This window comes from Enhydra lutris, unplaced genomic scaffold (assembly GCF_002288905.1).
Source record: "Enhydra lutris kenyoni isolate GAN:26980312 unplaced genomic scaffold, ASM228890v2 scaffoldscaffold12, whole genome shotgun sequence".
In the NCBI taxonomy this organism is placed as follows: domain Eukaryota; kingdom Metazoa; phylum Chordata; class Mammalia; order Carnivora; family Mustelidae; genus Enhydra; species Enhydra lutris.
This window is the reverse complement of record NW_019154096.1, coordinates 65,108,817-65,122,063: the sequence shown is the minus strand read 5'-3', so window position 1 is coordinate 65,122,063 and position 13,247 is coordinate 65,108,817. Positions and strand designations below refer to the sequence as shown.

The 13,247-nt window shown below is 44.9% G+C and overlaps 1 protein-coding gene across 7 annotated transcripts in view; it reads left to right on the top strand.

Moving 5' to 3' along the window:
* LOC111145422 (actin binding LIM protein 1) overlaps positions 1 to 13,247 on the top strand; it is a 200,155-nt gene that overhangs the window by 63,774 nt on the left and 123,134 nt on the right. For all 7 annotated transcript variants that reach the window (XM_022500299.1, XM_022500305.1, XM_022500302.1 and 4 more), the window contains 2 exons: positions 2,365 to 2,548; positions 6,433 to 6,542. In XM_022500299.1, coding sequence (XP_022356007.1) covers positions 2,365 to 2,548; positions 6,433 to 6,542 — 294 coding nt within the window. The remainder of the gene's footprint in view (positions 1 to 2,364; positions 2,549 to 6,432; positions 6,543 to 13,247) is intronic.

The following is a 13,247-nucleotide window of genomic DNA, read 5'->3' as shown; positions in this document are numbered from 1 at the left end:
TCGACAACTCTCAACAGAAGTTACAAGGTCATTTTATGATTTTTTTTTTTAAAGATTTTATTTATTTATTTGACAGACCGAGATCACAAGCAGGCAGAGAGGCAGGCAGAGAGAGGAAGGGAAGCAGGCTCCCCGCTGAGCAGAGAGCCTGATGCGGGGCTCGATCCGAGGACCCTGGGATCATGACCTGAGCCGAAGGCAGAGGCTCTAACCCACTGAGCCACCCAGACGCCCCTACAAGGTCGTTTTAAAGACTATTCAGTTTATAGTTTATAGGACTTAAAGGAGCGTATACGTCAATGTCACCATCTCAAGTGAACCAGAACGTCGCACAGCGGTGCCCACGGAAGCAGCAAATACCGGGAATCTCTAAAACGTTTACAGTGAGCTCTGACGCTGTCCCCACAATCTCCGTTAGCTTACAGATGACGCTGCTGCCACCTGACCTTTTTATAAAGGATCTGTGAATTTTTAAACATACCCAACGTGATTGGAGGGAGAAATAAAGGCAATTAGTGATCATCCAAATGCATCATTCTGCCCCTTCTCGTGGCTTTGAGAAATACCCGTGTCTGGAAAAGCAACAGAGTCATCAGAACTGCTGATGTCACTGAGGAGTGACATCCCGGGGAGCCTGCCAGGTCTGATGCTGGATTCAACTTAATTCACACACTGTGTTCTTAGTCATACCCTAGACGCCATGGTTAAAGTTTCCTGGAGAAGAATCCAAAGACATAAAGATGAGGGCTCTCACCAGAAAGTGCTTTGTCATCTGGTGGGGAAATAAGATACGTTCTCTGAGGTATTCTGTGACCCGCCCCCCACGCCCCAGGATTGTGTTTGTTGCTGTTGAAGGAATTTGCTAGTCCGAGTGCGCTCGGTCCATACCTGAGTTCCCCCAACCAAGAAGCAGGTGTGTGCACAGTGGGGACGCGAGCAGGTTAGAGGAGGCAACAGGTGGTGGACGAGCTGTTTTCCAGGTAATGTGATCGGAGTCGTATTTATAGGGTGGTCATTTTCAGGCGTGGTGGACTCGGGCCATCGTCTTGGGTTACTTGATTATAAACTGTGAAGAAGGAGGTCATCGCTGTGGAGTGTTGATGTAAACAAAGGCTGGTGAGTCCACAGTGGAAGGCTTATTTGTAGGTTCGGTGTCACCTTCAATATCCCTAGTGGCTTGCTGTAGGGAAGACTGCCAACAGAGGGTGGGAGACTTGTCAAAGTCTCAGTCACTACCTTACTGTGCTGGGCGCCCCGTCATCCAAAGGCATTGATGAGTCAAAGGAACTAACCAGAGGAACATAAGAGATGTTCTGCGAGGATTCTTAGGAAAGCAAGTTAGTGGTGGAGCTCAACTTCCCCCTGCCCACTAGGGTCCTATTCCAGCTGCTTGCAGGAAGAATCCAGAATTCTTTATCTAAGGCTCTTATTTATATAAGAGTCACCCAAGCTTGGGCATCAAGAGAGGAGGTTCCCAGCTGCTGTGCTGGTTGCCAGTCCTTTGGCAATGGAAACGCTTTATTCTCAGGGTCTGCCTTAGGCTTTATTTTTGGACAAGTCGCTGTGCCCTCCTCCAGTCTTGTCTGAACATGTAGGCCACGCCCAAGCCCCTGACAGCCTGGGACCTTGCACTATCTCCATAACCCACAGCTGCACAGTTTCGAAAGAGACACCAAAATCCAGACACAGAAGGCAATTCCCTTTGGCATGTACTGAGGTCCAGAATGACAGTTTTATCTTGGACACGTTCCCTTTTCTTTCCTCTTTTGTCTGTTCATTTTTATCTCTCCCTATACTATATAAATAATTGGCTTATCCTATTTGCTGCCCACGGAGAAAATTAAACGTCTGAGTTTTTCATAGCTGTGGGGAAGTGTTTCCAGAGCGGGAACAAATGGACATTGGACATTTCAGCTACTGCTTTCGGTATCGTGGGAATTTATTACTCAGCTTAGTAACAGTCCTGGACCAAACCAAGCAGTTGTGCGGGCAAGCCTTGAATACCTTTCCTAAATCACACTGCCAGGAATACCTTTGTTCCTAATTGAGACAGCACGAACCAAGGGCATCTTTCCATCAAAGACTGATTATCTCTGAATCTTAGACATACCACAAAAGTCATTGAGCCCCAGCCAAGGCATTTTACTTGTATGAGCTATTGCATGCTCCCAAAAGGAGGGAAACAGAAGGGGAGGGAGGCAAGAGAGCACTCCCAGCCCAACAATAAATAGCTCTTTGTACCAGTCCCCTCCCCTAACCCCCAGCCACTGACATCAGGGGCTAAGTTCCCAGCAGGCAGGGGCGGGCGGCGGCTGACCAGCAGCTTCGCGGGTGTTGACCAAGCGCGAACTTGTCTTTCCACAGTGTGCGGCTGTGACCTGGCACAAGGGGGCTTCTTCATAAAGAACGGGGAGTACCTCTGCACCCTGGACTACCAGAGGATGTATGGGACACGCTGCCACGGCTGTGGGGAGTTTGTGGAAGGAGAGGTGGTCACTGCCCTGGGCAAGACCTATCATCCCAACTGCTTTGCCTGCACCATCTGCAAGTAAGTGGTGGCTTCCCCGACCGAGGAGTGCCGGGTTCTGCTCTTACAGCCCGGGATGTACGCCTTTTGTCTTGAGTTGTACTGCCTTGAAACAATCTTCTTCTGAGGCACCCATAGATTTAAAATATATATATATATATTCCTTTTGTTTTATCAGTCCTCATCAAAATGTAATTTAGTTGGGAAACTTTACAACGAGGTCTTCTCCCAAGTAATCGGACTGATTTGAAGCGACTTGAAACCAAGTGTGAAAGCAACTCTGGGTCTTGAAACATTTTGAGCAATGAAAACCTTAGGAAATGGCGTAACTGCTTGGAAAGATGAAACTTCTTTGAAAGTATACGTTCATATGCGTGTGTTTCAAAATAGTCTCATTTACTCTGTAGCAGAGCTGGGCAGACCCTGCCCCATGGCCCAAATTATCCCCAATATATGTCTTTGTAAATACAGTTTTATTGGGACAAATAAAGTTTTATTGGGACACATTTTGTTTGTTCCCATATAGCTGCTTGAGGCTGCTTTGGAGCTACAGTGGCAGAGTTGAGCAGTCGTGGCAGACACCGTATGATCCACAAAGTCTAAAAAATTACTTCTGGTCTGAACTCTCAGAGGGAAAAGTTGTCCCACCTCTGCTCTCCAGGCTTCTGTCCTCCAGCAAGGTCAAATTTTCACTGCACAAACCAGCTTGGTTAACATGACCAGTCAGAGGGAAGAAGGGGAAAGTATGTGAAGCGTGAGTAGGGAAATGTGGTGGTTTCACCATTGCTGTGTTTCGAATGCTGCACATTATAGAAATCAAGATGACTTTGTTCCCACAATGAGGAGAGTCAACAACAAGGGTCAGCGGCTTTATTGACCTGTCCTCATCGGGCAGTCCCCTTCCTTTCTGTGTTTGATGGCCGTGTGCTCCATTTTGCTGCGGCTTTGTAAAGATGATGGTTCAGAGAAGGTGTTTTGCTTTGTTTTTCATCATTTTATGTTTCTAGGCCAGAGAGATGTAAACTCTAGAAAGGTAAACTTCATTTTATCTAATTAGCTAATAAGGTAGTACTGACAGATGAACCATATAAGATCTAGATGAGGTATTATGGTAAAATTATTGTAATAATATTTTATAGTTATTATCCCATTTCTCAATTACATCTTTTTATTTTTTTTAATTACATCTTTATAAATCCCAATTTTAAAATGCGGGATTATTGAACTGAAAATCTGTGTGTATTTAATCCAAAGTAAAGTTTCCTCGTGACTGCTCCCTTTTCACTGTCTGCTTAAAGGCCCTTGGCTGGCATTCGAGAGTCCCAAGTTCTAGTCCTGCTTTGCTGAATGGTATGAATTAACTTTTGCTTCATCTGTAAGATAGGAGGCTGTGGACCAGAGTCAAGTGATTCCCCAAACTGGGATGAGCAGTGGGCCCCTCCCCTGGGGAGGGTCTCTTTACAAATACCTGTTTCTAGCATTTTCCCCCAAACTCTCCTGCTGTTCTGGTAGTTTCTAGAGGGTTCCCAAGTATGGGGCTACTCAGCCAGGTTGGAAGGCCCTGGCCCCGATAAACTCTAAGAGCCCTCCTGATCCTGACCTTGAGAGATCATCGTTTTAAAGTCGGTGATGAAGGACAAGCCTCTGTTAGTGACAGTCCTGTCCCCGGCCATTTGGGTCAGCAAAGAGGTGCTCACTGTTGCTACTAGCGCGCAGTTGCCACCGCTGCTGGCTGACGGTATCTGACCTCAAGTGGAGGCCTCCTTTATGGGTGACAAACTGCATTCTGGTTGAATCTACTTTAACCCTCTTAGCAATTCCGTGAAGTCAGCCAGGAATTAGTGTCCCTAATTATGAGCGACTCTGAGTCTCAGAGTTTAAGGGACTTTCCCCAGGCTAAGACGGCAAGGCTTATACGATTTGAACTCAGGGTTCCTGACCCCAAATCCAGTTCTGTGGATCACACACATTCATTCACACAAGTGGCAGAGGGGAGTGAAGCCATGTGGGCAGAGGACACAGTGGGCCGCCGGCGGAAAGAACCGAAGAGGGTCATTTATAAAATCACACAAGCCAGCGTTCCAGTGACCCAAGAACTGGACTTTGGTTTGTCCCCTGGTGGATCCAGGTGGGATTCGAGGCTAAACCTACAGGAGTGGCTCAGAGGCCAGAGGAGACTAGTGTGCCTTGCACGGTCTACACCTGCGAGTTGGGGCCTCCTTAAATGCTGTGCCCCAGGTGCCCCAGGTGCTCACTGGCCTCGACCTAGTCCCGGCCCTGATCAGATGCAAAAAGCCCATGCCTGCGCTTCCGGCCCCGTAACTCCTGATGCCCCCTCACGGAGCGGACTGGGGGCTCGTTCAGGGTTCCTGGGTGAAGCAATAGGCCCACTGGCATTCGCCAGAGCATGAGTTTTGACTGTTAAAGACTGAGAAGCCCGGGCACCTGGGTGGCTCAGTGGGTTAAGCCTCTGCCTTCTGTTCGGGTCATGATCTCAGGGTCCTGGGATCAAGTCCCGCATCGGGCTCTCTGCTCTGCGGAGAGCCTGCTTCCCCCTCTCTCTCTGCCTGCATACTTGTGATTTCTCTCTGTGTGTGTCAAATAAATAAATAAAATCTTAAAAAAAAAAAAAAAAAAAAGATTGAGAAGCTCTGCACTGGTGGATGCCACTTGCACCTGCCTGGGGGCCCGTCTCCGGAGCTGGTCCATCCAGGCAGGTCGCTTAACCTCTCTGGGCCTTATCTGAACAATGGAAAGTGACATAGTCCCATGAGAGAAGAGACGGCCTCAGCTCAGCCCTTATGAAAGGAGGGCGCGGGGGAGAGTAAGAGCTCCTCACTCTCCTTGAGGACCAGCGCGAAGCACATCCGTGAGGTTGTTTTAAGTCCAAATTTACTCCCTGTGCGTGTGTTGCGGTTAATTACCAACCGAAGGGCCACTTAAAGGAGGGATGGCAGCTGTGAAAGTGAGGCTCCTGTCAAGGAGCTAGCATTTGTTCTTAAGTAATTGCTTCTGACTCAGATGTGTGGGGATGTTTTGCTTGCGAGTTCTCCATTTCCTAACTGACAAAATCACACGTTTGAAAGCTCACGTTAATGAAGGGTATTGGCAAATTGCCAATGACAAGTAAGCAGGCTTGGAAATTGTCACATGTGTTGTCGTTGATGACTTTTCTTTTCGAAAGGCTACCTGCCCCCTGAACTGGCAGGAGAAGAGACCGGTGACACGCAAGCAGAGGCAGTATTTTTGCAAACTCTGTTATTGACAAATAGCACAAAAGGAAACTACCTCTTTGAAAAGAAGCTAATGGTTTTCTTTTTAAGTGTTTAGAAGCTAATAGTTTTAAAACAGGTAGTTACAGCACGGTTGTAGTTCTCCACCAGGAACTGGGTCTCCAGCACTGAAACACCCCGTTCACCCAGTCAGATGTCTGGGACAAAGTCTAACTAGGTACAGAAACACGTAGGTCTAGGGAAGTGAAAGTGTTAATGCTTGACCCGTAACCAGTTCTCCTGGGCAGGGGCCTTAAGCCTGAATAGGAATTTATGGCATTTAAAATATTTCTTCTTGAAGGATTTTCCATTTGGAAAATGGAAAATTTTTCCGTGTGTACCTGGCTAGGTGACTTGTTGGAACAATCCCTCCACTAATGAGTAGAGGTAAATCATTCCATTTACTGTCTGGATGCTGGTAGAAGCAGTGCCTTCTCCCTTCTCAAAATGAGGCATGCTTATTTGCTTGGACTATATCCAGCTGGCTGGCTTGGTTAAGACTGCATTTCAGACATTCTGGCTGCTGCTCCTCAAAGAAATGGATTGGCACGGGGGGGGCAGCAAGCAGAAGGGGTAAGGAAAAGAAATTAAATTGCTGGAATAACCTTGAGGGCAATGTCTTTCTGTCTCCAGACGTCCATTTCCACCCGGAGACCGAGTCACGTTCAATGGGAGAGACTGCCTTTGTCAACTGTGCGCACAGCCAATGTCGTCCAGCCCTAAAGAAGCCTCCTGCTCCGGCAGTAAGTGTCCCAGCCACCCGTTGACATGAGTTACTTGTAGTTCAAAGGTAGCTTAGGCAAGTGCCTTCCTTTCTGTGAAAGCAAATGCTGAGCATAATCGTGTCTAAGGCCATTTGCGATGGTAAAACGTGAAGCCTTCGCTAAAATCCGTGCAGTGAGAAGCATCTCCCTTATGTCAAAAAGGCGTAAATAGCATTGCACATCAAACTGCATTTTGAGAGTAAATGAAGGAAAAAGAAGGATAACACTTTATATGAGAAATGCCCATTCCCTAGTCATGGTGGTTGAGATGTGCAAACATTTGGTGGTGAAGGAATTGATAGCTCTGTGTATTAAAAAAGCTGTCCCCCTTGGGACACCTGGGTGGCTCAGTCGGTTAAGCGTCTGCCTTTGGCTCGGATCATGATCCCGAGGTCCTGGGATCAAGTCCCACATCGGGCTCCCTGCTCAGCGGGGAACCTGCTTCTCCCTCTGCCTGCTCTGCCTGCTGCTCTCTCTCTCTCTGACAAATAAATAAATAAAATATTAAAAAAAAAAAAAGCTATCCCCACAGTGCCTAGGGCAAAGGTGATGATTTATACTTACCCTTAACTCTTTATGTCTGTTATCCTTAAATATTTATTCACTGGGAGGGTTTCCAACACTGATTTATTGCACAGATAATTTGCTGAGCACCTACGATGTGTGATGTCGTTCCCACTGGGCATCCAGGCGTGAACAAAAAGTTAGCACCTCCCGAGGCTTACTTCCTAGCAGGAACAGGCAGACCATAAGTGCATACACCAAAAGATCTAATATCTAAATTAAAGTAGGAAGAAAATGCAGGGTAGAGGGGCAGCATTTATAAGGGGCAGTCGAGGGAGACATCTCTCAAAGGTGACCCTTAAGGAGAATCTGAAGAAAGTGTGGGAACAAGATACATGGGATTTGTAGTTCCTTATGACGAGGTCTTGTCTGACATGTGGGAATCCAGAGACACTAACTTGCTCCCAGACCTTCCCCCTGCAGACTTCCCTCCTAGAGCTAGTAACACTGTTTCTTCTAGTAAGTAACACTGGGTAAGTCAGTTAACTTTTAAGTGAAATGTAGTCTGATCGCTGGCACCAAACAGTGAAGCTCTTCTTCCGCTCCTTTCCTGGTGCGTTAGGAAGTCGAACAGAGGTTTGCCTTGGTTTCTGCAGATTTTGCCAATCTTTGGGAGATCTGCACCAAATTCCATTAAGCCTCTCCAGTCTCAGTACATAAGAATGAAATAAGCCACTTCTGCTCTAGAGGAATTCTGGGCAATCCATAGCAGTGAGTCCAAATTTTTTGTTAAAGAAGAAGAATCCTTATACCTTTTTTTCAAAAAGAATGTTCTGACCAAAGCATTTGCATAGAAATTGGATTTGACCGTTGGGAGAAAAGAAGAAAAGAGATGTATTCGTGCATCTTATTCAACACAGCCGGATCCTTAGCATGTGAATTTATATGTCCTATTGATAAATTACTGGCAGCCTGAATAGGACAAGAGCTATAAGGCAAGGCCCAGTCCTAGACCATAGCAGGGCTTCACTCTTCTAACTACCCTGACCCCAAGCAGGTCACTGGGGAGGTGAGCCAGGGTGGGAATAGTCATCCCAACTGTGTGGGACAGCCTACTTCGCAAGTACATTACCAAAAACTTTGGAGGAGGTTTTCAATCTAGTTAAGAAAAAGGATTTTGGGGACGCCTGGGTGGCTCAGTTGGTTAAGCGGCTGCCTTCGGCTCAGGTCATGATCCCAGCATCCTGGGATCGAGTCCCACATCGGGCTCCTTGCTCATCAGGGAGCCTGCTTCTCCCTCTGCCTCTGCCTGCCATTCTGTCTGCCTGTGCTTGCTCTCTCTCCCTCTCTCTCTCTGACAAATAAATAAATAAAATCTTAAAAAAAAAAAAAAAGAAAAAGAAAAAGGATTTTGGGAAAAAAAAAGAAAGAAAGAAAGAAAAAGGATTTTGTGAATCCCAGGAAAGAATGACAGCTGCTAATAGAGGGTCATGTCCAAAGGCCTATAATAGGAATGACTATGTCCTCAAAATCTGTAGAGTCCTTCAGTCCAACTATCTTTTTTTTTAAGTCAACTCAACACCCAATGTGGGGCTTGAACTCACAACCCTGAGATCAAGAGTCGCATGCTCTGCTGACAGAGCCAGCCCAGCGCCCCATACCCTTCTTGATAGGTGAGGTCATTAGGGCCCACGGGCATACATAAGGTCACCAAAGCTGTCCCTTAATAAGACAGGATTAGAGGCAGGTCTTTTGAGTTTTGGGCTCTCTTCTGTTTCATCTCATACTCCTCATTATTTGGTTTAAGAATCAGACATAGGTATTTTTAAAGGCTTCCTGTCCTATCTCCCATCCATTTCGGGGATGGGTTTTCTCTTCACATCATTACCAAAATGGTTATTCCAATTTCTAATAAACATTTTTTTTGCTTTATGTGTATTTTCCATTTTATATGACATCCATGTGATACACATAAGGAAGAAATAAAAATTTTAAGTATAAATATGTATCTTACCCAAATTTATGGTATCTTTAATGCTAGATGTAATAACAATTGCATGTGTGCCCATTGTTGGACCAAGTCCTATTTTCTCCTTGGATGAGATCTCTTTTCTATGCTACTGCTTTGGTCAGAACAGTTTTATTTTCAACAAGTACTTGTCTATTTAGATCAGTACTTAAATAACATTTATGGGGCACGTGGGGTGTTAAAAAAGAGCTCTTATTATGGATACCCAAGCGGGACAGGCACATAGATACTAGAGCAAGGGAATTCTCGGCAAGCTGCTGGAATTCACTAGAGTGTAATTAGAAGACACTTGGTCGTTATATGTGATTCCGTGAGAATCACCTTTATCCTGATGTGACTTTGATTCTTATTTTAAAAATGTCTAAAAGTTGGCAAATCACCCTAAATCAAAGTGAAAGAGGAAATGCCTCTTTGATGCTGCTCAGAGTCAATGAAGTACATGAGAGTTAAGGTCCTCTTTCTCCTTTGGAATGTTCTTTCCAAAAACAAACTTGCTCTTCTGAACTGCAATTCTGTTTCACGTTGGGTGGCTGTTTCCCATTTTCACTGCCTAGGAGGTGCGACACAGTGTGAGAAGAAGTGAAGGGTGGTCCACAGATCTAAGTCAATGATGCGATGAGAATTTGCACAAAACAGTGTCTGCTTGACCACACAAAACAGGCGTGGTTTCTACTACAGCCCATTGGGAGCTACCCGGCTGTCCTCCTCTGGTTTAGAGAGGACCCTCAGGGGCGTGCCTGTGATCTCACCTTACAATCATTCCTTTAACCTTTATATTTATTCTATCTTCTTCTTCAAGCACTCACGTAGCATTCACTGTGGGTCAGGTCCTTTATAACTGCTCCATGAATTTTAATTCACTTAATTCACATAACCACCCACTAGGTTGGTACTATAACTATCTCCTTCTCATAGAAGAAGACACAAAGGGCCATAGAGGTTAATGTGTCCAAGATTACACAGATGGTAAGCAGTGGAGCTGAGTTACAGACCCAGGCTGTCTGGCTGGCTCCAGAGGCCGTACTGGCGTCCCTGATGTCGGTTTCAAAAGGTGGGCATCACTGTCTGCAGAGCCTCCGGCGATGGCCTGACTTGTCGGCACATTTACCTGAGTGTCCTGCCTCCAAGGGCTGTGCGCTTTCTACACACCACAGCCGCCTTCCTTTTGTCGCCAGGTTTGAGGAATGGAAACCACGAGGAAGTTATTCCTAAAAACTACTTCCACTAAAGATGATCGCCCTGAATTAGTTAAAACTCTTGCTGCATCCGGTCTGATGTAATTTGAATTCGATAAGGAATAAACCTTCTATAACATGGAAATAATAGTAAAAATCACCTCAAAGGGTTGTGATAAACATTAATTAAACTGGCTTTACTATTAAAAAAAAAAAAAGCAATTGCCTATGTCCAGCTGATCCATGCTTTAAAAATAAAAATTGACATCCAGAAGACGTTAAGTCCAACTAGAAGGTTATGGGCACTCCTCTACAGCCCAGTTCTTCCCCCAGTCTTTGCCAGAGTTGAGCTGGATTCCCATGGGGTAAGGAGCCCTGTGAGGGGAAAATATGTGTGTGGCAACCTAGAATGTAGGGAACCGGGGTTTGGATTGTTGTTTGCTGCACAGCTCATGTCTATTTCAGGCCCCTGAGCAGGAGTGGGCTGCTGTCTACCTTCCCATTTCAAAGGGTGTCTGACTAGTGTCTGATTGCGTGTGGGTTTGGTGGATTGACACAATGACCACCCACACACAAATACATCCAAACCCATCTCCCTCCTCCCCCTCTGCACGGCATTGTCATTATTCCGAAAACTGCAATTGGAACTCCTACAGGTATCAAGGCAAATGCTGGGCTTGGCCTGAATTTAAATCATTTCAGATAAAGAATCACGTGCACGCTTTCAAAGGGGAGGAAGAACTTTCCTATTATTTTATGTTTCTTTTTATAGTTGCAAGATGACTTTTATTTTCTCTTTCTGTTCCCTCCCAAAAAATCATCTGCGGGTTGAGTGGGATTTGTCTGCTGAGACACCTAACAGTGGGTGGGATTGTGATGATCTGACACTGGTGTGTGACTGCCCAGATCAGGCTCTAGCTCTGCCGCTTGCTGACATTCTCTTTACCTTTCCAGCCTCCATTGCCTTATCCATAAAATGGGATGGTAATAATTACCTTGTAGGATTAAATGAGGACATATATGTAAATGCCGTATTCTTTTTTTTTTTTTTAAGATTTTATTTATTTATTTGACAGACAGAGATCACAAGTAGGCAGAGAGGCAGGCAGAGAGAGCAGGGAAGCAGGCTCCCTGCTGAGCAGAGAGCCCGATGCGGGGCTCGATCCGAGGACCCTGAGATCATGACCCAAGCCAAAGGCAGAGGCTTTAACGAACTGAGCCACCCAGGTGCCCCTAAATGCCGTATTCTTATTTAAAAAAAAAATAACTTACTGTTCAGGCATTATTTTTGAGTGTTTGTTAGGACCATCACTACTTCCTGTGTCTCTACTTTTTTCACTCTGCTGTTCATGATAGCTGTCTTTATCTGCTCCTTTGATGTTTTCCACCAGTATAAAAACCAGTGAAGGAAGAACACATCCAGACATTCTAGTCCATGGATTGTGGGAGTTTGACTCATGGTGATGGGTTTTGTGGCAGGGTCTCCAACGCCAGATCTGCTCCTCCTTTTTCAGACATTTTCATCCTGTAGCAGAGGGTGTATGTGTTTCAGACAGGCTGTAGCCAGTTCTGATCCCAGTTCCACCATGCACAGCGCTCAAGAACTCAATCTCTATCTCCATTTCTTTGCCTACAAAATGGGAAACAATAATACTTAATTTTTCAGTGGGTTGTTGTGGGGATTTGTATGAGTAATGTGTTTAAAAGATTCATGATGTCTAATAAGCTCATCTATACATTAGCCATTATTCTTTGTGGAAGTTACAAGACTAGAACTTGAGCTTAGAGATACTTAGAACCAGAAGGGAACAAAAGAAGAAGGCATAGCATGATGGTTAAAATGATGGCCTCTACATGTCGGAAAGCCTGGATTAGAATCCTAATGCTCCCTCTTCCTAGCCAGGGAGCCTCGGGCAAATTATTTGATGTTCTAGAATCTTACTGTCCTCATCTAATAATTAGAAAATAACTACTTCGAAGGGTTATAATGCATGAGATAATGCAAGAGAGGACAGTCTAAATGTGGAGAGCGTTCATTAAAAAAAAGTGATGCAGGGGAAACATGAGTAAACCAAAGGCCTTATTGTTCTGTGTCCTGAGACATGAACCTGGAAAAACAGAGTGACAGGACCAGGGCTCGGGAGGCCTTGAGGAGTTTGGCAACCTGGAGCTCCTGAGGATAGCTTTTAACTGGAGGATGACCAGATGAAAGCCATGTTCTAGAAAGATTGAGGTAGTAATGGGGATATTCCTATGCAAAATCAATTATTTGGGATCAGGGATCAGGGTTGGGGAGATCATTGATTATGGGTAGAGGAGAGAGAAAAGATGAAGAATGTGAATGTTCAAGAAAGACTATAGGATGTCATTCATTCATTCATTCACTCATTCCACAAACATTTCTTTTAGTACCAATGATGTTCCAGCCACTAGCCCAATTCTTTATATATTCTACATAACTTTATTTTATACTTAACATAGCTCTGAGACAGTTGTCACAACTGATAATACAACATCTGTACATAACCTATTGCATTTTAGTTTGGTGCCCACCTCTACCACCAAGATAATGACCCCATTAATATAGGGACCCTATTTTCTCTCTCTTTCACAAGGTCTAGCACAGAAAGCCCTACATCAGCATTCTGGAAATTGAATCAAAGCCATCTCTTTCTCTAAATGGGCTAATGACAACCTTTTTAATGGGTGTAGGTGTCCACTGTAAAATAATACAAATATTACAGAAAAGTTCAAAAAGGAGATAAAAATCACCTGAAATCTCATCACCAAGAGAGCATCTCTATGAACATTTTGGTGAACATTCTTCTGGATTTTGTTAAGTGCTATAGATGTGTACAACTTTATATAAATTCTTCTCATAGCATCCTGTTCACATGTCTTTTCAAAAATCATTTACTCTTTTGAGGGTCGCACAAAGGACTGAAAGCCTTGAATTAGCTTAAAGAAGGGGCCCAT